Genomic DNA, 25,451 nt, shown 5'->3' with positions numbered 1-25,451 from the left:
GGGCCTACAAAATAGCCTCTCCCATCTTGCTATACTCACTTCTCTGATGTTCTCACTATAAAACTCATGGAACTGTTTTCACATTTAAACATGGAATTTGAGGTAACCTAGATTGGTACTTCTGGGCTGTAGTCAATCAAAATTGCTTCAGGACAAACTATTTCTTACTCTCTTAAAAAAAAAAAAGATTGTGTAGAGACAACTGTGTTATTTGTAGTTTGAGGCTAGAAATCATCTGTCAAGATGAAATGTTTTCTTGATTCAGGAAGCTGAACAAAAGAAAAAACATATCTATCGAAGATGAATTATGCATTTACTAACACACCATAATTAGGAAAAGAATGATGTTGGAATTCATAAGTGACTCAAATGTATGTAAATCCGGTTTTCCAACTGTAAGTGTTGCAGAGCACTTGCTATAAGCGGCAGTTACTAATTTCTCTCATAAATTAAGGGGCACTCGAAAGCACAGTACAAATGTGTATCTTTATGTCTTAAAAGAATTTTGTCTCTGTTAGCACATTATTCATTGTAACTACTTCTGTATTTGGTTAGTTCCTATTCAACTGAAAACTACATATGAATAGTATTATATTTAGTTGAAAGTGATCATGTACACTTTTGGATACACTGTGATATTTTGGTATATGGACTGTGCTGGACTGTTTCATGTCAACAGCTAAAGCTAAAGTCATGAAACAAGCTAAAGTCATCTGAGAGGAAGGAACCTAGTTAAGAAAATGCCTCCATAAAATCATGTAATGGGCAGGCCTGTAAGACATTTTCTTAATTAGGGATTGACATAGGAGGGCCCAGCTCATTGTCGATGATGCTATTTGCTGGTTGATGACCCTGAGAAAGTCACAAGGAGCAAGCCAGTAAGCAGCACCCATCTATGGCCTCTGCATCAGCTCTTATCTCCAGGTTCCTGTCCTGTTTGAATTCTTTTATTTATTTACTTATTACCATTTTTATATTTAACATTTTTACATATACATTTTTATTATTACACATGTATACAATGAACTACCTATAACAAGAAGAACCATAACACAATCAGGAACTATATAAAGGTTGCATTCTTAGTGTTTTGGCTATTTGTATTTGGCAGCCTAGAAGAAAACCCTTCCCTATCTTGATGCATCTGAAATTCTGAATGTAAATAAATCTCCTGCCCTGATTTCCTTTGACAATGAACAATGAAGTAGAAGTATAAGCCAAACCAATCCCTTCCTCCTTACATTGTTTTGCTTCTGATTTTTCATCACTAAAATAATAACTATAAGACATGCACACAGTGTGGCATGGTGATGCCATGCTCATTGCATATCTATTACTTTATCTATCTATCATTTGATAAATGTGACAGTTCAAATGTACTCTTTCATAGTTTACAACACAGAATGCATCATTATAAACTTCTGTGCTCTTTTGTGCAATATATTTTAAAAGCAGATCCTCGTGAGGCAGACCCACAGAGAAAAATATGTATGATCACTTATCTGTTTAGGATCCAATAATGTTGAATGTACAGAGCATCCTAAGGTGGCTATCACCTGATCCTGGGGATGTAGAGGTGTTGACCAGTTAGTTTTATATTGATTGTTATCTCTTAATTTGTTGCTTTTAATTATTTTTGGTCCTCAAAATTATATGAGTGGGCTACTCCAAGTTGTATAAAAACAGTGTAGGTGTCTGTCCTCTGAGTGTGAGCAATGATCTTATTGTTACTGCTGGCTCTCTGTGGCATATATGCTCACACAGATGTCCTTGCTTGTGCTGTAGAGTGACGAAGTCTCATCGGATTAATATTAAATGAGAAGCTAACAGTTTGTGTACTACTTTTTGTTCTGTGTCTTTTCTATTGTCAATCACCTATCACCTAGGAAATCAATAATTAAAAGAGTTGTAACATTCCTTTGATAGAATAAAATGTTGATTTGCCTGACATCAGGTGACTGTCTTATTATGATAATTATATGTAATTTCATCTTATAATGTAATAAAAATGATAAACAGAACAACCAAATGCATTTGCTAGATCCCTGTGAGACTATGGCCCTTTGCTTACTGTACTTTAAACCATTGAAAAAGCTAATAGATTCACTTTGACCAAATGGTGTAATTTAATTTTGTATATAAATACTGTGTTTATATTTTGAATTGTAAGTTCAAATATGGACACATGAATTTATTGGTCTTTTCACTCATTTATTCATTTACTCTCCCAAGCCCAGCCTCATTCCAGAAGGATCCAGAGAAATATCATTGATTACATAATTAGCGCTGCCTTCATATTGCTGATAGATCTCTTTTTCAAGAAATCTACAAGTAGAACAATATGATAGGCAGATTTGGGCCCAGGGGTCCCGCTCAAACTAAGGCACCAGCCAAGGACAATACAGGAGGTAAACTTTAAACCCCTTCCCAGATCTAGCCAATGGTCAGAATATTCTCCACAGTTGAGGTGAGAGTGTGATACGACTTTCTCACGTACTCTGGTGCCTCACATTTGACCATGTCCCCTGGAGGGGGAGACCTGGTGGCACTCAGAGGAAGGACAGCAAGTAGCCAAGAAGAGACTTGATACCCTATGAGAATATACAGGGGGACGTAATCCCCCTCAGGAACAGTCATAGGGGAGGGGAATAATGGGAAAATGGGGGGCGGGGAGGAATGGGAGGATACAAGGGATGGGATAAACATTGAGATGTAACAAGAATAAATTAATTTAAAAAAAAAACAAAATATTTCATCATTTGATATCATAATAAATATAATACATTTACAATATTGTGTTTATTTCATACTTCTAAAGCAAGACATATCTAGAACTTACATGTATATTAAAACTCCACATTGCCAGTGCTTTGTAGAGGTGGATAGAGAGACCTGATCACACAATTTTCTTCTGATTGCTGTGCAGTGATGTATGCTTGTCCATGCATACATATACATGTATACATACACATTATACATACATGAAAATGACTTTAAAGATATCAAGATGTATACCTGAAATATATTTGGTTTGTACTTTTTATTTATAAATCAATAAAAGGGGGTATAAATAAGAAAATATTGCATTCCCCTATGTCATTCCATGCTGCTTGTCTGCATTGGCATTGTTTTTCTGTTCGTCATGAATATCAGGAATCATAAAAGCCAAACATCATACAGTACAGTCATTTACATGTTGGTAAGTCATTTCTTCAAAAGCTAAGTAATTCACACGTATCCTTGATTCCACTTCTGATACTAGTTTCTTTGTTAGCCTTCATTAGAACTTGTTCGATCTTCTTGGCTATATATGTCATAGTTCAGTCATGACATCATGCCTGATTTTCACTTGTGGCACCAGCACTTCTGATGGTCTCCTCCTGTTCTTTTGTAGCCATCCCAAGCTCCAGCATCCTCCCTTCAGCTCCCAGAGATGTGGTCCCTGTCTTGGTTTCTAGTCGCTTTGTTCGTCTGAGCTGGCGTCCACCTGCAGAAGCAAAAGGGACCATTCAAACCTTTACGGTCTTTTTCTCCAGAGAGGGTGACAACAGGTAGGTACCATCAGTAACCTTCGGCTTCAGCTTCTTCCCCCAACAATTTTAACGTTCAGGTGAGGACCTGATGGTAGGAGAATTTGATGGGGACCTGGAAGAATGTGTGAATTCCTTACCCTGTCCTTTAGCCACACTACATGAAAACATGTGCTTTGACAAAACAGGATAACTTTCAAAATTACTTTCACAACATCCATGACAAAAGGCAAGGATGCAAATAAATATATTATTTTCTTTGATTTTTTTACACTGATACAGAAAAAGGATTATCTAGATATTGGGAGAACAAAGTATTAAGAGCCACTGTGACAAGTCACTGACATCATATGATTTGAAGAAAACAACGACATTTCTGACCTTTAAAAGAAGAAGAAATAATAATTGCTTTACAAGGTTTCTGTTAAGATTACATTAAGATCAAACATATAAAGGTCATAATACAGAGTGTATTATTTAATACAGTTTTTTGGTGAATATTATAATTAGCTAGGTAAGAGGAGCCTTTGCTTTCAAAGCTGCAAAGTCACAATTTGTGGATTTTGTTTTCCCAAAGTATTTTATGCTCAGAATATTTCAGGAAATTTTGAAATGTGACGTCTCAGTTTTAAAGAGATATTGAGTGAGTTCTAGGCAAAAAGCAGAGACTCATCTCCTAGTGTTCTAGTTTCTCATGTGCAGAGCTTTAACGAGATGGGCTCTTTAGAAGCATCCCAGGACCCTCAGGACAGTTTTGATTGTCAGGTGATCATTAGTTGAATGTGCTTCAGAATGAGGACTGGAGAAGTCCATCCATACTGTTTCTCAAAATCTGATACTTCTGTTTGTTAACAGTAATTAAATTATATCCTTGAAATGTCCTGTTTCAGTTTAAAATATGACCTAACTAAAAAAAGGAAAGGGAAACACACACACACACACACACACACACACACACACACACACACACACACACCATGAGATTGCTAAGAGCACTCACTGAATGAAGAGACAGCCGTTAGCCTTAGCTGTGCAATGATTTTCTCCTTAACTTTATGATGTGTTAGGAGGATTTGTGTCTCAGTGTGAGCGTTTATACAAACTAGAGGCAATAATCTTGCCCAATTATTTTCATGAATTTACATGGGCTTTCTACAGACCCTTTAGTTCTACCATTCACAATCCATGCTGACTGCCTCCTCAAATACATTTTTATCTTTTTTTTTCTCATTCTGTTCCATTGCCCAAGAAAGAAATCCCAAGTTACACTTCTCTCCTCTATGATTCTCAAGACTGTTGATGATCAGGTCTTATAAGTCTACCTCAACCCAAGTGATCCATGCCTCTTTATCCTATCAGTTACTTCTGTCATCATTCACTCAGTCGCTGGGAATAGCTCAGCAGCTTCTAATAGTGCCCTCACTGTAGACTATTCTCTTTAAGAGGAGTCAGTTGTTCACTCGCTTTTCTGTTGAAAATGTGAGCAGTAAAGGTGTTTTGGTTTTTTTTTTTTTACTATAACATACAATCGATAAAATATGTTCTCAAGATCAGATGGTTCGATTTTAAAGTGGTGATACCCTTTTTCACATGAGTTACTTTTGTGCATTTAAATTTTATAAATTATAGACAAATGGCATATCCCTTTAGAGTATATAGAGTACTTACTTTTCAAGGTTGCTAATAGAAATAAGTGAGGGATTCTTATAGATCAGTCATTGCCCAAAAGTAGAATGTAGGGATGAAAATAGCAGGCTCAGAGACAATGTGGACTAGAGGCAGAAATAATTCTCTTATATTTATGGCTGTGAGCCTAGCCTTTAACAGCTGAGCCATCTCTCTAGCCCAGAAATAATTCTCAATAGATAAAGGGAGAGAGATAAACAGGAAGAGGAATAAAGGAAAGAAGGAAAGCAGGAAGTAAGTAAAAGCAGAGTGAAGAGAGAGGAAGTTGACTTTGATGCTATTACAATTTGAATGAGTCACTTATCTTCACGGCTGTTCACGAACACTGCTTTTCACACCATTTGAGCATGGCCTTTCCTCTTAACATTTCCTATCTTGAAAGCTGAACCCTGTTCTCAGAAACTTCTCATGCTTTATTCCTTGTCATGCACTGTCTATATTATACCTATCTCAAACATCACTAGCTTGACTCACTCTCCAGATTCATATCCCACCCGCCCACTTCCAGTTAACTGATTTATTGCATCAAACATTTGATTTCATAGGCATCTACAAACCATATATGTCCTGTTGTGTCTTCTCTTCTCTGCCACATTCTTTCCCTTTATTTGTTAGACAATTAAAATTTCATGAGCAACTACTGTGAATACATGCTAATATGTACCAGTGTTTGGGTTTCTATGTTCTTCCTTAAAGTTATTTGAAAATAAGTTGGACAAATATAACATTGCACCAAAACTGATATTTTCTCAGCTGAATGGAGCAGGAGGAAAGTTTCAGCTACACTGGCTCAAGTTGCGCTAAATTCGTAGCTATGTATCTGGAATTTTATATTAATACCACTTGCAGTTATGGGATATTTATTTCAGCCTCTGTCACACTTTTTCTTCATGATATTTAGTGGCATTCCTCTATTCTTGACTGTTTAAAAAACTCTTTCAACCCTCTCTTACTCATAATCAACAATTTCCTGGGAAATCAAAATAAATGGTCTACAGACTTTTATGTTCCTCTTACTTAGCTGAATGTATATTTAAGTATATAATGTGCCTTTTCTGATATTTCCATAGAAAAAATGGACAATATATTTTTAATGAAACAAAAACCTCCAAATATACCAACATTTATTTTGCACTGTTCATCTTCTGCTCCCCAACAGAAGCCTACCCTTCAATGTTGCTTGTATACCCAATGAGACTCCACTGAAGAAAATTAATTTTTCATTGCATGTAGTTGTCAGTTGGAGGTAGCTTCTTGATTAGGTATGGGAGGTCCTGTCTACCTTTACTCTTAGTACTGGGACCTTATGCTGTACAGTCCCTGTGTATGTTACCACAGTCTTTGTGAGTTGATATGTATATTATTCCTGCTGTCCTTGGAGTCTTCCATTCCCACTGATTCTTAAAACCATTCCGCCCCCTCTTCCACATAGCTCTCTAAGCTGTGAAGAAAGAGATTTGATGAAGTCAACCCATTTAGGACCAACTCACAATCAGCACATTGTTCAGTTGTGGGTCTCTGTATTAGTTCCCATTCCCTCCATGAGAAAGTTTCTCAGATGATGACTGATCTATGGTTATAGCTATGCTCCTTTAACAGAACGATATGACTTGATGTTATTATAGGTATATTTGGCTTATCTAGTCTCCTGAGACACTCAAGCAGTGTTATATATGGGTTCTGTCACATGGAGTTCTGTCCACACATGCAGTCAGTTAGTTGTTGGATACTCCCACATCTGTGCCTCTTTTACCAGTGTATTTTGGAGACAGAACATCACTGTAGATTAAAATGATTGTAATATGGTTGTTATTTTATTTTTCTCCTTTGGTAGCTTGCAGAGTACATTCCATGAAAATGGACACCAGTCTATAGAGGTGAAGGCTCTAGTTGGGTACCAGCTCAACTTTTCCATTTTCAATGAGATATATAGGTGTTGCCTTCAGCAGTGGGGCCTTACCATCAATTTCCGAAGAGCCGATAATAACCTTAGCAATAGTCTGAGTTGTTTAGGGGCTTACATGGACTTCTTATGCCAACAGCACAGCTAGATGTAACCTTTTCTTGACACTGGTGATTCACTTGGTGGCAAGAGATGCTTTGTGGGGCGTGTTTTCTGCATTATTTCATCATTGCACCTAGATCACTCCCTTCTGTGTATATATTTTGAACAACTTCTACTGTAGTAGACTTCCACCCCATCTCCATTTAATTACCATGATCTAGCTTCCTTGCATTCTCTCCATAATCATATACTTCTTGGACTTGGAAATTGGAAGATACCTTACTGGATTGTAGCATGCATATCAAATGCTTAAATGCTAAAATCCATCTATGTCTCAGTCACTGTTCTGTTACTATGAAGAGAAGCCAAGTACAAGGAAACTATTATAAGAGAAAAGATTCTATTGGGAGCTTTCTTACAGTTTTAAAGGTGTAGTTCATTATCATCCTGGCAGGAAGCATGGTGGCATACAGACAGATCCCGAAGCAGGGGCTGGGAACTACACCATGATTTATAGACAGAAGAGGAACTTTGACCCTGGCATGGGCTCCTGAAATTTTAAAGCCCACTCCAGTGACATACTTCATCCATCAAGGCCATATCCACTTAATCCTTTTAATCCTTTCAAATAATACTACTTGTTGACTAAGCATTCCAATATATGAGCCTATAGGGGCCACTCTTATTCAAACCACCACAACATAGAAGAGAATACATACCATATTAGTCTTTTGGGTCTGGGTTACCTTACTCTGTGATTTTTTTTTTCTAGTGCCTCCATTTACATGTGAATTTCATTGTTTTAGACAGCTGAGTAATATTTCCTTTTTCAATTATGCCTCATTTTTTATATCCATTCATTTGTTATTAAACAATTATCCATTTCTAATTTCTGGTTATGATGAATAGAGAAGGAGTAAACATGGCTTATGTCTTGGCTGCTGTTGGTTGTGTTTTGTACTGGTGTCTAGGCCTCTGAGGTTGGTATGCATGTGATCCTAGGTATTTATTCTTTGTCTTGTCTATGTTTGGTGTGTGTTCTACTCCTTTGGCTTTTGTTTTGTTTTGTTTGTTTGCTTTGGTTTTGTTGTTTTTGTTTTCTTTCTGGTTTTTTGTTTTGTCTTGTTTTTTGTTTTTGTTTGTTTGTTTGTTTGTTTTGAACTTTTTTGGTTTTCCTGGTAGGTAGCTTCAGCAGGTCAAGTGGTTAGCAGTGAGCAACAGAGATGGCCTAGGAGAGGAAAAAAACTGAAAAGAACTTCAGGAAAGGGCTAAAGGATCTCTGGTCATACCTAGAGATGGGGTGCATATGGTTTCTAAGAAAGTTGGAAGAGGATATTGCAGCAACCAAACAATTTCCTGGAAAGATCTTTACTTTCTTTTTTCTTTTTTGTAAACCTGGTTTTCTTCACTTAAAATATTTAAATTCATTTCCATCTACATTTTTTACTTTACAATTTTTATTAAATGTTTTTAATACATTTGTATTATCATACATATGTACAATAAACTACCTACAGCAAGAAGAACCATGACACAACCAGGAATTATACATATGTTACATTCATAGTGTTTTGGCTGTTTGCATTTGCCAGCCTTAAAGACTTCCTATCGGTGAGTCTAAAGTTCGGAATGTAAATTAACATGTATCATATATCTTCATTATCAACTTAAAGCATCTATCTAGATCTAAAAACATCTTAACCCCTAAACAACTAAGCTTAATTGAAAAACTACACCATCCCATCTTCAGTCCCATCAGAGACTTGAGAAGGAATAAAATTAATTTTCTGAATATACAGGGAGCAAAGGTTAGCAACTTCCCAAATGAGAAGATGACAGAGACAGTTGCTGCCTGAATAGTCACCCAAAATTCTCTATACTTTTAACAAAGACCCTATGTACTCATTCTTGTCCATTCTTGCCATATAGTGCTAGATATTCTGTCTTATATCGAGTATTTGTTCTCTGGGTGCTAGTCTATCCATATGTACACATGTAGTTGTACTTTCCATTGTGATTAATTCCACTTCCATTCTCATCTCTGTCTTCATCTCACTGCCTCCTGTTACCTTTCATAATTATCTACTCAATTGCTTAACTTTGCTCCAATGTCTCACACTATTACCTAGCCATGATCTTGTTCCTTGTGTTTTACTGAAGCTCATCTTTTATCAGTAATCACCAATGACCAGTATGTTGCCAAACCTAATAGTTAACTTTTGTCCCTCACGTCACCAGACCATCAGACAATGTTGCCATATTTGGTTACCTCCTCCTATCTTATCTCTCAATTCTCATTTTCCTTCTATACACCCTGTCTTGTGCTGTGTTTCTTTTATAGTCCTCATTGCCGTGATCATCCTTACTTTTTACTCCTGTGCTCCTGAGTTCTTAAATGTTGAATTTCCCCCAGAACTCATTCTTAGGGGATCTTTTCATTCACTTCCTGATTTTATATTCTATTTAAGAAATTGAGACATGTTACTGTCTTAAAAGTCTCTCTCTGCCTCTAGCTATCTCTGTCTTTATCTAAGTCTCTGTGTCTCTGTGTTTCTGTCTGTCTGTTTCTCTCTCTCTCTCTCTCTCTCTCTCTCTCTCTCTCTCTCTCTCTCTCTCTCTCTGGCATTAACTTCCACCTATGATCTGGATTCTTCCTTTATTAATTTTCTCACTTGAAACCAATCAGTATATTTGAAAAGAAAAGTAATACATGTTTTCTTTTACTTATTTTTTATTTTTAATTTGTTTGCTTTACATTCCAATTTTATCCTCCTTCCTCATCTCCTCCAGGTCCTCCCTCCCCTACACCTCCCCCTTCTTATAGTCCTCAGAAAGGGGGAGCCCTTGTCCCCTATCATCTAACCCCAGCCTATTAAGTCTCATCTGGACTTCATACGTCCTCTTCCCTTGTGACCTGGCAAGGGTGGCCAGCTGGAGGGAAGTGATCAACAATAGGCACTAGAGTCTATGCCAAAGGTATCCTCTACTACCCTCCCCCCTATTCTGGGACCAACCTGAAGACTGTGCTGCCTATCCACTACATGTGAGCAGTGGGTCTAGGTCTTCACCATGCATGTTCCTTGGATGGTTTGTCAGTCTCTGCAGCACCCACAACCCACCTGGATTTGTTGGGTCCAATGGTTTCCTAGTGGAGCTCCTGACTCCTCCAGGTCGTTCTATTCCCAATATCCTCCTTAATACTCCTTAAGCTCCACCTCAATGTCTGACTGTTAGTCTCAGCCTCTGCTTTGATCCCCCACAGGGTATAGTCTTACAGAGGACCTCTATGGGAGGCTCCCATCCTGTGACTTCTCTTCCACTGCTTCGGGTGTCTATTTGCCCTTCTGAATGAGAATTAAACATTCTCCATAGTGTTTTTTAGCTTCTTTAGGTCTGTATATTGTAGTGTAGTTATCCTGACAAATTACCATTTTGAACATTGGTGCAAAAATACTCTGTAAAAATCATACAAACAGGATCCAAGAACATGTCAAAAATATCTTCTACCATGATTAAGTAGGCTTCATCCCAGGCATGCAGGGATGGTTTAATATACATAAATCCATCAAATGTAATCTATCATATAAACAAACTGAAAGAAAAACAACCACATGATCATCTCTTTAGATGATGAAAAGCATTTGACAATGTCCAACACCTATTCACATTAAAAGTCTTGGAGAGAGGAGGGATACAAGGTATGTAAACATAGTAAAGGCAACATGCAGCAAGCCTCTAGCTGACATCAAACTAGATGGAGAGAAACATATCAATTCCGCTGAAATCAGGGACATAAAAAGGCTGTCCACTCTCTCCATATCTCTTCAATATAGCACTTGAAGTCCTAGCTAGAGCAATAAGACAACTATAGGAGATGAAAGGGATAAAAATTGGAAAGAAAGAAGTCAAAAGTATCACTATTCACAAGTGATATGATAGTATACATAAATGACCCCAAAAATTCCACCAAGGAACTGATACCTGATAACTTTGCTGATAATGTCTTCAGCAAAGTGGGTGGATACAAAATCAACTGAAAAAAATCACATTTTTCTTTTGACTTTAAAATTTTCACCTAAATTCTTATAATTCCAGAGTTTCTTTTCAACTCAATGAAAACATTATGTTTTTTATCTGCAATCAGACCCATCTTTGGAGCAGATCCCAAATTCTCTCTTTTTTAAGTTAATACTTTATCACTAATTAATTCTCAATCAAGTCTTTATAGTCCAATAGAACTGTATCCTGCATTCATGAAACAAATATTTCTTTTTTGTGTAAAACTCAGAATATTTATGTTTTTGTTTTCACTTAATGATACAAATCAAGAGGTTCATAATGTTATTCTTAAAAAGTAGAACAATAATTAAGACATATCAACACTAGTTAAGCTTTAAGTTTAAGCATTAACTGAAACATCAACGTCTATATGAAAGTCTCAACAGTCTTCTATGTCAGAATTCATCAATTTTTTTCAAATCTATTTTGTGTGATCGAATTAGTATTATTAGAACACTATTTTTCTGCAACCATGTAGATACCCCTACTGTCTGTTAAAATGAATTCTACCCTGAGAAGATAATAATCAGTCAGATATTATAAGAAAAATATTTACGTCTGTAGAAAGATCCATGTAATATTTTTGATAAGAGTTTGCCCAAACCAATGCAATGAATCTGCAGGATAAAAACACTGACTACTATTCAATGAAAACTCTCTTAACTGAGAAAAAGAAATTGATATTGAAATTTTATTTCAACATTCCCATTCATTCTGTATGTTCTAGCTTCCCACTCGAGCACATACCATATGTCTCTGGAGGATTAGATCAGCTATTTGTTTGCATATGCAGGTTTATTTGGCTCCTTACCACAATAGTGTTTTAAAGGGTAGATGATTTAACGATTGTAGCTGATGAGCAACAGCTCTGTCAGACAAATTACCCTAGCTAACATTATCATTAGTCTGTCTTACTGGTTAATGGTATCAATAATACAAGTGCCACACTTAACTTTTTTTAACCTGCTCCTCAGAATGCTTTCATCCTATAATTCAGAGAACACCATACGCTGAAAAGTCTAAAAGCCAGATTTCAGAAATTGCTTTGCAGATATCCACTAGTATATAGAAATACCTAGGACTAGAAGTGGTCAGAGACTGATGCTTGGAGAAGGGAGGGTTCCTATGTCCAAAACCACAGAGGTGGCACCAACAATGTTAAAAAGCATTTGCTGAACACTTACTACACTAGACTGCTTGCTAAGCCTCTTTGTGTGTGGGACCTTTAATAGCGTCCCTGAAGAACATATTGTATAGATGAAGTTAGAAGTACACGTTTCTGTTATGTAGCTAGTAAGAGGACCAGACTTTGAGGCAACGCTGAGTCCAAATCAGGTATCTTCTCCTCTAGCTTCTTCTGTAGTAGACTGAAGAGATGGGAGAGGTGTTAGCTTTCTTGCTATTTATAAAAGCATGACATACATGTCTTCTCTAGGTATCTCTCTAATAAATCTTAAACTCAATGGGTAATTTAATCTGTGTGTTCATTTACCATGAGTTAGATACATTGCTATATTTTCTATCTATATAATGATCAGCATAACTTTCATTTAATTGCCTGGAGATTACTTGCGGGATATATCACAGTGCAGTCAAAGTGTAAAGGTTATGGAGTTGTAGAATTTTACCTCAAAATCTTGAATCCTGTCTTAGAACTGAGTGCTTATATAAATCTGGAAACCTAGAGACATGGAATTAATAGCGGTGGATAAGAGAGAGTGTGAGTGTATGTATGTATGTGTGTGTATTTGTGTGTGCTCGTTACCTTAACTCATTATAGACTGGATAATGTTATAATGGTTGCCTGCACATTGCGAAGCACAGAGAGTCATAACTGCTTAGTCCCAGACTGATACCAAAGCTCCATGGAGAGTCTAGTATGAGTCCACTGTGGAAGGTTGAAGAAGCTGGACTCTCATGTCCACGAATAATGACAGCAACTGTAGAGACACTCAAAGTAGAAGAATGTGCTGGCAACACATGCTGCTTTTATTCCACCTTGGACTTCACCTATTGCCAGTCCCACCATAATTCTCCTTCAGTTTCCTGTCTACATGCTGTTTCTGGAAACACATCTACAGACACACCCAGATGATTGTCTTATTAATTTTCTTCTAGTCTCCTACTTCAATGAAGTTGACCATCAAGATTAAGCATATAAAATTTGTGATTTTGTTTCCTTTTGTGTTTTGATAACAATATTTGGTATCTAAGATTGGGATGAATACTAAAAAAAGCTTATAAAAATACTTGAAACTTTAGCTCTTTGTCCATGGCAACAAAAACAAACTGTTCTTCTTAACTAGTCCCATATCTAAATCACTGTACGGGCTCAAAAATTAAAATATATGAAATACAGGGTCATTCCCTGAGGCTTACTTAGAGAGGAATGCATTTCTTTCATAAGCATTATTCCAATTGATCCTCAGGTAATGTAGTTATGATAATTTTCATTTTATAGATGAGCATGTTTAGTAAGACCGAGGAATAGTGTCTACAAAGCTTTGCCAGTAGTAAACAGTAGAATCAGGGTTTCAATGCAAGGTGATCCCTTCACTATATGCACAAAATAGATAATTTTTTTAAAAAGCTATGTGTAAAGTACAGTATCCATTCAGATGAGAGAATTAAAACACTTCTATGGGCATCAGTCAATTTAATCCTCACAGTGGCCCTATGATGTAGGTAGATAAAGGCTAGTGTCTTCATTTTGCAAATGAAGTGTAGAAGGCACCCAGACACCCCTGATGTGTTCAAGGTCACCTGCTATTTTGCAGTAGAACAAAGCTTGGACCTGGTCTCGGTCATGCAGTGCCGGTGTTTTATATGGCTCTGCTCTGCCTCAGAAACCCATGCTTACTGCCAAGGATTAAAGACAAGGATTTTATGATTGACACAGAGGATTCGTTTTAGAATTCACTGTGCATTACATTTTCCAACATGGTGTTTACATATTCTTCCTCCGCTCTTCAGAATTGAGGACTGGGCAGCCAACGAAGCTTGTTATCCATGAAGGGAGTGTATTGTGACGGAAAGTGGACAAGACTCGGTTCCAAAGCATTGTAGTGACCCACGCATACAGCTTGGGGAAGTAAGCCCTCCTCTCAGAGCCTCTGTTTTAGTGTGAACTGTAAAGCAGCCAACTCTTAGAAAAAGCTATTTCCAGGACATTGACTGAGAGAATGATGATTTCATTACTCCAGTGGATGTAACGTACACTGAGAACTAAAACAGACCATTGATACAGGCTATATGTAAGAGAACCATTCTTCATTTAATCAACAGGTGCATAACAGGGCTCAGAGACGCATCAAGCACTGTAGTAGAAGAAGTAGAGAAACCACAGGTCCTGTGGAAGTCTTTGGAGGACCATCCTTCTAAAAATGGCTCTGGTATGGGCTGGATTTTGACCTATAGGAGTGAGTTTGATAGGAAAGAGGAAGTTGGACCAGAGTCGTGCAAGTCACCCAGCACACAACAAGCCTCTAAAGAAGTCAGTGGAGACAGAACAGATAGGAAGCAATGCTGATAGGACCAGGAAAGGAATTATATATGAAAACAGAAGAAAGGGAGAGATGGGCAGAGTGATAGAGAAGAGGCAGAGAGGGAGAGGGAGAGTCACTCACCGTGTGTTGGCATATTCTCTTTATTTTATTTTCTTCTACTCATTTACTTAGAGAGAGGTATTCCTGCATATCCCTGGCTGGTTTAGAACTCACACTGAACACATTGAAACCCAGGATTAAAACTTGATATCCTTCTCTGTCTTGCACTTCTTGCTTGCTAGGAATACCATGACCAATTCCCTGGGATAATTAAAAAAACGCTAACACTTGGTGTAGCTCCTTCAAATTAAGAGGCTGGAAATGTTCAAGTTTGCAAATAATAAAATTAAATTCAGCTTTTAAAATGGCGTATTGGGAACAGCTATACCACCATGTCAGCAGGGATGATGTCAATGTTGCCTTTGAAGATGGTAATCTGAGGCTTAGAAATGGTAGTGAGTGATCTGCAGTGTGTGGATGGCTCTTGCCACTAAGCAAGAGAGCTGGGGCTTACCCAGGAAACCAGAGTGGGGTGACAACGCAGAAGCCAGCTATTGTTTTGGGTGCTAAGACTAAAGCAGAAGCCAGCTATTGTTTTGGGTGCTAAGACTAAAGACAGATGCTGAGAATAAGCAAACTAAGCAATATGAAGACAAATCTTCATCCCTCCAAAAATATGTTTAATATCTTGTTAGCATCAATGTGTTCTTTAATTCACGTCTAGGATGTATACTAAATGTCAAGGCAGAGATTGTAGCAAACATACTTTGTAAAAGCCTGGAACCAGAAGTGTGCTTCTCACAAATCAAGAGCAGAACACATTTTAATTAATAACTAATAGAAATAGCTCTGAACCTCCTTTAAAATGTTCTTTATTTTTCATCAGAGAATCTGGTGCTGACTTGTTCCCTCAAGATTATTTTTTCCTCTAAAAAAAATAGCATTAATTCCAAACATTTTAGATTTCTTGACAGTAGAGAGAACAGCATTTGAATATAGTTTGGGGAAGGACTTATTTTATGTGTATGAGTGTTTGTCTGCATATATGCATGTGCTACGTGTATGCCAGGTGTGTGCAGATGCCAGGAGAGAGAATTAGCTCTCCTGGAACTTGAATTAGAGACAGCTGTGAGCTGTCACGAATGTACCAGGAAGTGATCCGGGTCTTCTGCAAAGACTGTAAGTACTCTTAAATCCTGGGCCAAATCTCCAGACTCCTTAGTTGGAGGTTGTTATTGCTGTCACTGGAAGTCATATTCCAGTAAGGAGCATATTATACTTTTGAAATATTTCCACAATCGGGCTTTTAGTCTATTTTTCTGATAGGAGCTCATTGTGTAGCCTCTACAAGCCTTGTGCCTATTATCTTCCTGCTTCTGCCTCTAACCTCAGTGCTTGCACCCCACACTACAGGCATGCACCACCCAGTCTTGTTGTACTGCTTGCATTCACTAGAGGAACAAAAATGAAAATAAAGTGGATGGCATGGACCTGCTAAAAGTATTTCATTAAAATACAGTTTCTTCACTACAAAGGAATTAATGTAATTCTTCTTCCTAGAAGGAACTAATTAGGTACTTGGCACCTCATGACAGCATTTGTTGCTGAACCATTATAACTAAATGTTAACACCCAGCACACTTAGCTAAAGCAGAATATATTTATATCACTGTTCAGTTACAAGTAAAAATCTAAAAGCAGATTTAAGTTTCATCTTCAAACTTTATTTATCTCTGAAGCATAAAAATGCAAATTATGAATTCACCTAACAGAATGCCAGGAAACAAAGCAAAACAAAATGACAACAAAGACAATGACACAGCTGTAAAAGGATCCTCTGTTTTGTTCCTAAGAGAATGTTAGACTGGCCAGCCTTGTTTGAACAGCTCTTACTCTCGGGTTTGTACAGGGTACAACAACGCAGGAAGGTGAAATAATATGTGACCCAATTAGATTGGGTGCAATGTGGAATTAAATACAGATATCTAGGAACTTCTAAAATAATGGGTGTGCAGAGATTTATGAATGTGATAAATTTTTTCCCAAAATAATCTGTGTACTCCCTTAAAAGTTATGGATCTTAGTGGCCTAGCTATTCCCTACACTAAGGAAGTATGTATTTCAATTGTGAAGACTGCATGGATGTGATATGGCTTCTATTCAATAATCAATCCACAGCTGAATCAATGAGACAGTCATGGGCATTGATATACATTATAGTATATGTTACATATGCTGTGCTGAGAATACTAACCAAGAGTAATGACAATGCAGAGAGACACAGATTAATGTTGCTGGAACTAAGAGAGAAGATGGTCGGACATAGATAAGAAATTGCCTTTTAGTCAGATCCTAATTGAATTTCATGTGAAACAAGATTTTGCCAAATCCAAAAAGAAATAGGAGTTGAAAGATGGTCACTGCAGGCCCATCAAGTGTACAAAACATGAGAAGAAAGCAAAGTAAGAGACAACAGAATGAAAGTGGATTTGTGGGACAAGTAGGCTATTCACAGAGGAGTGTGAGAAGGCTGGGAGAGAGTCTAGACTGTCTCTAGGAGATTAGTTTTTATCAGCTACAAGGTAAGCACAGGAGTGAAAGTTGTGGGTATGAGCTGACAGATAGCATAAGATCACCAATGGAAAATAGCAATAACTACGAAAGCCAATAACAAAGACAAAACACCAGAAGAAGCTAGGCTTGTATTGGAAACGTCAGGAACTATTATCAAAGGAACCTAAGTCTTTGTTACTTACAAAGTCTAGTAGGTGCAAATGTCCTAAGAATGCTTTCCATGTTACCTTGCTTTGTTTGTGTCTCCAAATGCAACAATGTTTAAAGAGTTAATATGTCTTAGCTGGAGGCGTCTCTTCCATATATCCATCTTTCCTAACCTCAGCAGCACTCTCGGTTTGGCAAGAAGATTCAATTCTTGCCCCCCCCCCCCCCCCCGTGCCTCTTATCCATTTACTTACTTACTTACTTACTTACTTACTTACTTACTTACTTACTTTGCAGCCTGATCCCACACTTCTCCCTCCTCTCCTCCCAGTCCCACTCTCACACTCTGCTCCTACCATTCTTCCCTCTCCTTCATCTGAGAGAAGGGGAAGCCCCAAGGAGCATCAATCCACCCTAGCACCTCAAGTTGTGGCAGGACTAAGCACACCCTATCCCACTGGGTCCTGCTAAGGCATCCCAATAGGGGAAAGGGATCCAGTATCAGGGACAGCCCAGACTCCAATTGTTAGGGGATCCGCACATTGACTGCACATCCACACATCTGGTACATATTTGTAGAGGATCTAGTCCCAGTCTTTGGCTGGTGGTTCAGTCTCTGTAAGCCCCCATGGGCCCATGTTAGTTGACTCTGTAGGTCTTTTTGTGGTATCCTTGACTCCTGGCCTCCCTCTATCCTTCATCCCATTCTTCCACAGCTGGAGATCACCCTATTCTTTGCCTGTGGGTCTCTGCATCTGTTTTCATCAGCTATTGGATGAAGCCACTCAGAAGACAGTTGTGCTAGGTTCCTGTCTGTAGCCATAGCAGGGTGGGTCTGAATTTGGGCCAGCCATTGGTTTGCCATTCCCTCAATCTCTGTTCCATCTTTACTCCTACACTTCTTAAAAGACACAGAGTTATTGTCCCTTTGTCAAAGTGTGTGTTTTTGGAACAGCAATTTGCCAGGAAATCTTATGAAGATCACATGAACTCTGTCTATGAAAAAAAAAAAAGTCTTCTTGTTAGCTAACCACTGTTACCCCAAGTCCCCAGTAAGAGAGAGGGCAAGTTTTCCACTGTTACGTTCTAGCAAGAAGGTGCAGGCTTCGTTCCTCATTCTCTGGAGTTTCTATAAGTAAATATATGGTGGATGAATTCTAGAGCTACAGGCCATTTGTTCCCCTAACTTCAGCTAAATCAACCTCATACATAAACTTGGGATAAAGACACTCATAGGAACCACAGCTGTCACTGGACAGCAGGCCTGTAGCATAGACCTTAGGGACACATAGGTCCTCTTGGTGTCTGTCAGCAAGGTCTCATCTCTTAGAAACCTTATCGTGTTCACTATCAGAATGTGTTTAGCAGCTTTAGCTATGTCAGTCTGTTAAATATTCACTTTTCAGAAGAGTATTAACCATGAAGACAACATTGATCACCCTTTTGGTTTTTGTTAGGCACATGTGCAGAGTTTCTGTACATCATCTCTTCCTAACTACACAGGACTTTCTTCTCAAGAGGCAGCGATGCTTTTTTCATATAGTAGTAAGACAAAAGACTCCACATTTCTTGTCAGGTGCCATGTTATGCCTCAGAGGCATAACAAATTTACTCATTTACTTTTTTCAGACTGTTGGTGTATAGTGTCCATTTTGCCACCTAAGGAAACTGAGGAGCAGGTAAATAAAAAATAAAAACAAAGAAAAAACAGAAACAGCCATCCAAGATTCAGTTCAGCACAGATCTACATGGTCTGTCTGACTTTTTATTGTGATTTTATTTTGGCATGTTAAGCGTATTTTTGAAAAGTGACACATATAATTGGAATGTTAAGTGCATTTCCTCCATAGCAAGATGTTGTCTCGAAACAAAATGAAGCTCAAAAAAGCCCGTAAGCTTTTAAGTTAAGTAGCTTAAGCTACTGTGAGTCTTCCATGCAGTTACATCAGCGTTTGTTCAAGGAAGCAGACATAGAGATGTCTCAAAAGGCTGGCATAGCAAGCGAGATGTTCCTATCTGCCTTTTAGAGACAATTAAATCAAAAGAACATTACTTGAGGTTGCGTTCTGAACACTCCATGTGTGGTGAAGTGTCATTTATCTCATTCTGTGAGTCAGAATCTCCCTATATTGTCCTCACTGGCCTGGAACTTGCTCTCCTAAGTACTGAGGACAAAGGTTGTTTAGCACCAGACCGGGCTTCAGTGACCATATCTTGCATTTATGTATGACTACTACTGCTTTGGAGAGCCAGTCAAATGTTGATGGGCATTATAGAGATTTGAATATTTCTCTCCAAAAATGTATCAGATTTCTTTGTTTTGTTTTTTTGTTTTTGTTTTTGTTTTGGGGGGATTATTTTTGTTTATTTGTTTTTTTTTTTGTTGTTGTTGTTGTTTTTGAGACAGGCTCTCTCTGTGTAGTCTTGGCTGTCCTGGACTTGCTTTGTAGACCAGGTTGACCTCAAACTCACAGCGATCTGCCTGCCTCTGCCTCCCGAGTGCTAGGATTATAGGCGTGTGCCACCATGCCTGCCTCAAATTTCTTTGTACGTAACTGAGAATTTCAGATTTTCTGTCCCCTCTCTCTCTCCCTCTCTCTCTCTCTGTCTCTCTGTCTCTCTCTCTCATGCTGCCATGCTCTCGTGTGTGTGTGTGTGTGTGTGTGTGTGTGTGTGTGTGTGTGCGCGCGTGTGTGTATGTCTCTGTGTCTGTGTTTACCAGTATCTACAGAGGGCAGAAAGTGTCACTGAAACCCTTGGAGCTAGAGTTTTAGGCATCTGCCAGCTGCCAGATTTGGGTTCTGGGATTTATATTCTTGTTCTATGCTGGACCAGGAGGAACTCTTACCACTTACCCATGTCTCCAGGCCCTCGTAGCCACTTTTTAAACTATCAATTTGAAGAAGCCTATTTCAAGACTGTGCCTACACGATTTAAATAATACTTGGTTTATTCAAATGACTTAGTAGTTATAGAATAAAGTCCGTAGTGAAAGCTTTCTTTCTCTACTGATAGCCAAGATATATACAGTGTGGGTCTCACCTTTGATGGCAACTAAGTTATTTGAAGATCTAGAATAAATACTATAGGATGATTTTCAGTATACGAGAGACAAATCCACTCTCACAATGGTTTCCAAATGCCCATTGTTCCATTTTTTTGCCTTTAAGACATAAAGTATCCTAGCAAAAGTAACCAAGACCCAAATAAGCTCCTTGTTTCCCTGATACTGCTCTGAGAAGATGGACCTCCAAATGTCACTCCCTTTAGCTGTGAATCCTTCAGGGGAAACATATCTCTGAATCTCATTTATATCTCTGTAAAGGAATGGTGATTAAGCAATCCTGTCTATTCCAAAAGACTCACAAAGCACAAAGTAACAAAGCCTACATAGTCAAGAAAGGAAATAGAATAAAAAGTAGTCACACTTATGTGCTTCACATTAGCAACCTGTACACAGGACATGGAATCTGGTTTCATTTTCTTTCCAGCATTGATTATTTTTATTTTAAATATACATATTTCAGGAGTACCCTATGATAATTTGATGCAAGTATAAAATGTATAATGATCAAATAGAGGCTGTTGGCATTCTTTTTTATCTTCTTAAAACTGACTTATCATTTTTGATTAACACATTATAAGCATGCATATTTATGAGGTATGTTGTGAAATTTCAATACGTAAGTACAATGTGTACTGATCAAAAAAGGAGGTTGAATATTTCTTCTCCTTTTATCATTAGATTGTGTTTTGAGGTAGAGGTAGGATGCTGTGATAAACACCGTCACTTGAAGAGCGAAAGGATTCATTCATCTCTACTTCCAAGCCAGGTAGCTTTGACAGAAGTCAGACAGGAACTGAAGGTGAAACTAAAGTCAAACTCTCCTGACTGGCTTCTTTTCTGGCACACTCTCTCTCATGACTAGCTAGCTTTCTTATATAGTCCAGACCAGCCTGACTATGGATGTGCCACCCACAGTGGGCTGGACCCTTTTACAGTAATCATCAATCAGGAGGATATCTCAGACATAGCCACAGGGCAACCATGTTGGAACAACTCCTCAGGTTGAGGTTTTCTGGACCCGAAAGACTCTAGGTTGTAACGAGTTGACAATAGAAACTAACCATCACTAAGGCTTTGAGCACTTCTTAGTTATCTATAAGATATACTCTAGGATATTATGAACTGTGGTCACCCTGCTGTCTTTTAAAACACTGGAATTCACTCTTTCTCCTGTGTAATATTTCGATAGACATTAGACAGTTTCCCTCTAATTCTCCTGACTCCATCTTCCCTAATCTCCAGTATTTTGCAGTCAGATAAAAATTTTATTATTGTTGTTTTTAGATTCTGCTTGTAAGAACATATGCTGTTTACCTTTTTATATCTGGCTTATATTACCAAAGATAATCTCCAGTTCCAGCCACTTTCCTGAAGACATGTTACATTCCCCACTTATTGCTGAATATTGTGTTTTGTGTATATATGCCCATGATTAACAATCCAGCCATGATGGACATCTAGGTTTGTCATATCTTAGCTATTGTGAAGAGTGCAGCAGTGAACATGGGAGTGTGGGTACCTATTGATGGTTGACAGCATTTACTTTGAGTTAAACTATATGATAAATCTATAAATAATATTTCTCCAATGATTGCATGGGTCTTACTTATAGTCCTATCCACTCAATATTATTTTGTTTGTTTTTTTTTTTTTTTAATAATAGTCTTGTGACTGGCACCAATGACACTATGATTTTGAGTTGCACTTCTGTAGTGTCGACTGAAGTTGGGAGATTTTCAAAACAATTTTATTCCTTTGCATTTATTTTGAGAATTATCTTCTTTTTTAATTTGCTCACTTTATAATTAGGAAATTTAGTTGTTACTAAAAAAGGAGAAGAAGAGGAAGAAATTTTAGCTTTAACGTTGAGCTAACTGGTCTCTACTGGATCAGATTATGAATGTAGATAACCCAGGAATCACCACTCATGTCCTTGGAAGCTTTGCCGTGAGTAATATCTGAAAAATCTAGTGTGTAATTAGGCAAAAATCAGTGTCAATTTAAATGGCACCAAAAATAAGACAAAACTCAATAACAAAATTAACATGTACATAAAATCCCTGTGAGAAGTTATAAAAACATTATCTAGTAATAAAATGAATAATACAGTACAATAGTCTCAGAATATCTATTTATCTTTGCATAATCAGTTAGTACTGAGGGTCAGAGAACACTTGAAAAAGGTCTAGAATCATTCTTTCTTTTTTTTAAACCCATGAACAGTTTTTATTATTTTTTTTATTTTTTATTTTTATTAATTTATTCTTGTTACATCTCAATGTTTATCCCATCCCTTGTATCCTCCCATTCCTCCCCCCTCCCATTTTCCCATTATTCCCCTCCCCTATGACTGTTCCTGAGGGGGATTACCTCCCCCTATATATTCTCATAGGGTATCAAGTCTCTTCTTGGCTACTTGCTGTCCTTCCTCTGAGTGCCACCAGGTCTCCCCCTCCAGGGGACATGGTCAAATGTGAGGCACCATAGTACGTGAGAAAGTCATATCACACTCTCCACTCAACTGTGGAGAATATTCTGACCATTGGCTAGATCTGGGAAGGGGTTTAAAGTTTACCTCCTGTATTGTCCTTGGCTGGTAGAATCATTCTTTAAAGATATTTTACTACTTCTTATGGAATGTTAGTGTTACCAGCCACAGAATTCTTCATCCTTTTGTGTGTGTGTGTGTGTGTGTGTGTGTGTGTGTGTGTGTGTGTGTGTGTGTGCTATAAATCCCACTATGCTCTACAGATTCTTTTTCTTTTCAACAGGGGAAATGTCTTTGTTGGTAAACAGATTGAATACATGTAGATATAGTTTGAAATACAAGGCAAAAAAACATATGTGTACTATCATTATTTTAACAAAGACATAAATGTCATATCTTCCTATAACTGAATCTAAAGTAACCATTGGAGCCATAATTTCTCACATAAAAATTATTGTTGTCTGAATTTTGTTTTCCCACCAAAAATGTATTAATGAATTAGTTAATGATACTAACAAACACCAAATTGTGGAGTAATTTAAACCTTGACTTCTCTCATTAGCTGGATTTTGGAAAATGTGTCTTCCTGTCTAAATTGCAGATATTTCTTTTTATTTTATTTGCTCTTTTCTTGTCATCATTTTTGAATTTTATATTCCAAAATGTCAAGTAATCAGCTTTAATTTGCAAGTTGCAATGAGAATAATGTTTTAAACTCTTTCAAATTTTGCAATGTCTTCTCATGGGCCCTTTCCATTCATTTAAGTTTTGAGTTTTATCCCAGAGTCAACATTAAATGAGTAAGCAACCTTCTGGTGGCTTATTACCCCTGTATACCAAACAAAGTTTGGGCTAATGCTTTCATGTTAAGATAATATTTCTCTTCAACTTGATTTCCTAGGGAGCGAGCTTTGAATACAACCCAGCCCGGGTCCCTTCAGCTTACTGTGGGAAACTTGAAACCAGAAGCCATGTACACCTTCAGAGTTGTTGCCTACAATGAGTGGGGACCAGGGGAGAGTTCTCAACCCATCAAGGTGGCCACTCAGCCTGAGTGTGAGTATGAAAATGGAAGGGCGATTTTAAAGGCATTTATATTCATATACCATATCCTTGCATCCTTTCACAGAACTCTTTGAAGTGACAATGTTGAAAGCAGATCTTTTAGCAACACATTTAACTTGATCTCCTTTAAAAGTAAACTAAAATTTTAATGAGACTGTGACCTTACTCAAACCATAATAGGGAATTATGAACTAAAAAGGCACAATCCTTCCTGGTAGTACACAATGCTTATCTTCTAAGAAGCAGCTTACCCTCCCTAATACTATTTCATCATCATCTTCTTCCATTAATTTTTCCATATACTTGTTATATTTTATGAAGAGTCTAATATTTGAAAAACCTAATGGCATGGAACTTGTAATCTCAGGATCCTATTAAAAACCTAAACATGCACTAAGTATCCTCAATGAGCTCCCAGAAGCTGAACTGAAACATTGGAAATAAGGGCAGTTGTGCCTATTTGCTACCATCCTCTAAATCTAATCCTTATAATATTAGATCCTTGATAAAATATCACAGAGTAAAGTATCTGAACACTCTAGCAACTTAATGCTTTCTATTTTAAGAGTCCCAAACTGAAACATTCCTCTGTTTTGTTAAGTTTACCTATACATTTTCCAGACTGCTTTAGGAGAAGAATTACTGACCAGCATTTTGTCAGCTTGCACTTAATGAAAACATTATAATATAAAGGTTATCTCCACTGGCGGAATACTTATAATAAAGATCATTACATCACATACTGGATTCCATCTCCTCCTTCCCAATCAATAATACTAAGTCAGTGGTATTTATGTTCCTATTTTTTAAATTTCTATTTAACTTAAACATAATTTGACATGCTTTTATAAAAAGATGGCATACAATTTAGAACACTTCAACTAGTATTGGTTAAGGAAAAAAATCAATCTTTGATGGGCAGGGGTAGTGCACTCCTTTAATCCCAGCACTTGAGAGGCAGAGGCAGGTGGATCTCTGTGAGTTGGAGACCAGCCTGGTCTAGAGAGTGAGTTCCAGGACAGCCAAGGCTACATAGAGAAATCATGTCATGAAAAGGCCAAAAATAGAAAGTCAAAAATCAGTCGTTGAGGTGGGTGACCTCCTAGGGACTGTGATGTCACTATGTGAAGATGAAAGAGCATCGACTGAAGTATCAGAATCCTTGTAGATGTTTGACCATTGGAAAGAGCCACAGCCTTTCTTCCTGAGAGCCTTTGTTACAAAGACAATCTAGGATAGTCATCCATGAAAGGAAAAGTGAATAAGCCTTGATATTCATGCAAAT

At 37.7% G+C, this 25,451-nt stretch overlaps 1 protein-coding gene across 1 annotated transcript in view; it reads left to right on the top strand.

The window, feature by feature from the left end:
• Dcc (DCC netrin 1 receptor) overlaps positions 1–25,451 on the top strand; it is a 1,118,465-nt gene that overhangs the window by 784,174 nt on the left and 308,840 nt on the right. Inside the window, exons 8-9 of the mRNA XM_051163583.1 lie at positions 3,395–3,551; positions 24,003–24,157. Of these exons, the coding sequence (XP_051019540.1) occupies positions 3,395–3,551; positions 24,003–24,157 (312 nt within the window). The remainder of the gene's footprint in view (positions 1–3,394; positions 3,552–24,002; positions 24,158–25,451) is intronic.

The sequence above is a fragment of the Acomys russatus genome, chromosome 20 (assembly GCF_903995435.1).
Source record: "Acomys russatus chromosome 20, mAcoRus1.1, whole genome shotgun sequence".
Classification (NCBI taxonomy): Eukaryota; Metazoa; Chordata; class Mammalia; order Rodentia; family Muridae; genus Acomys; species Acomys russatus.
This window is presented reverse-complemented; position numbering and strand designations above follow the sequence as displayed.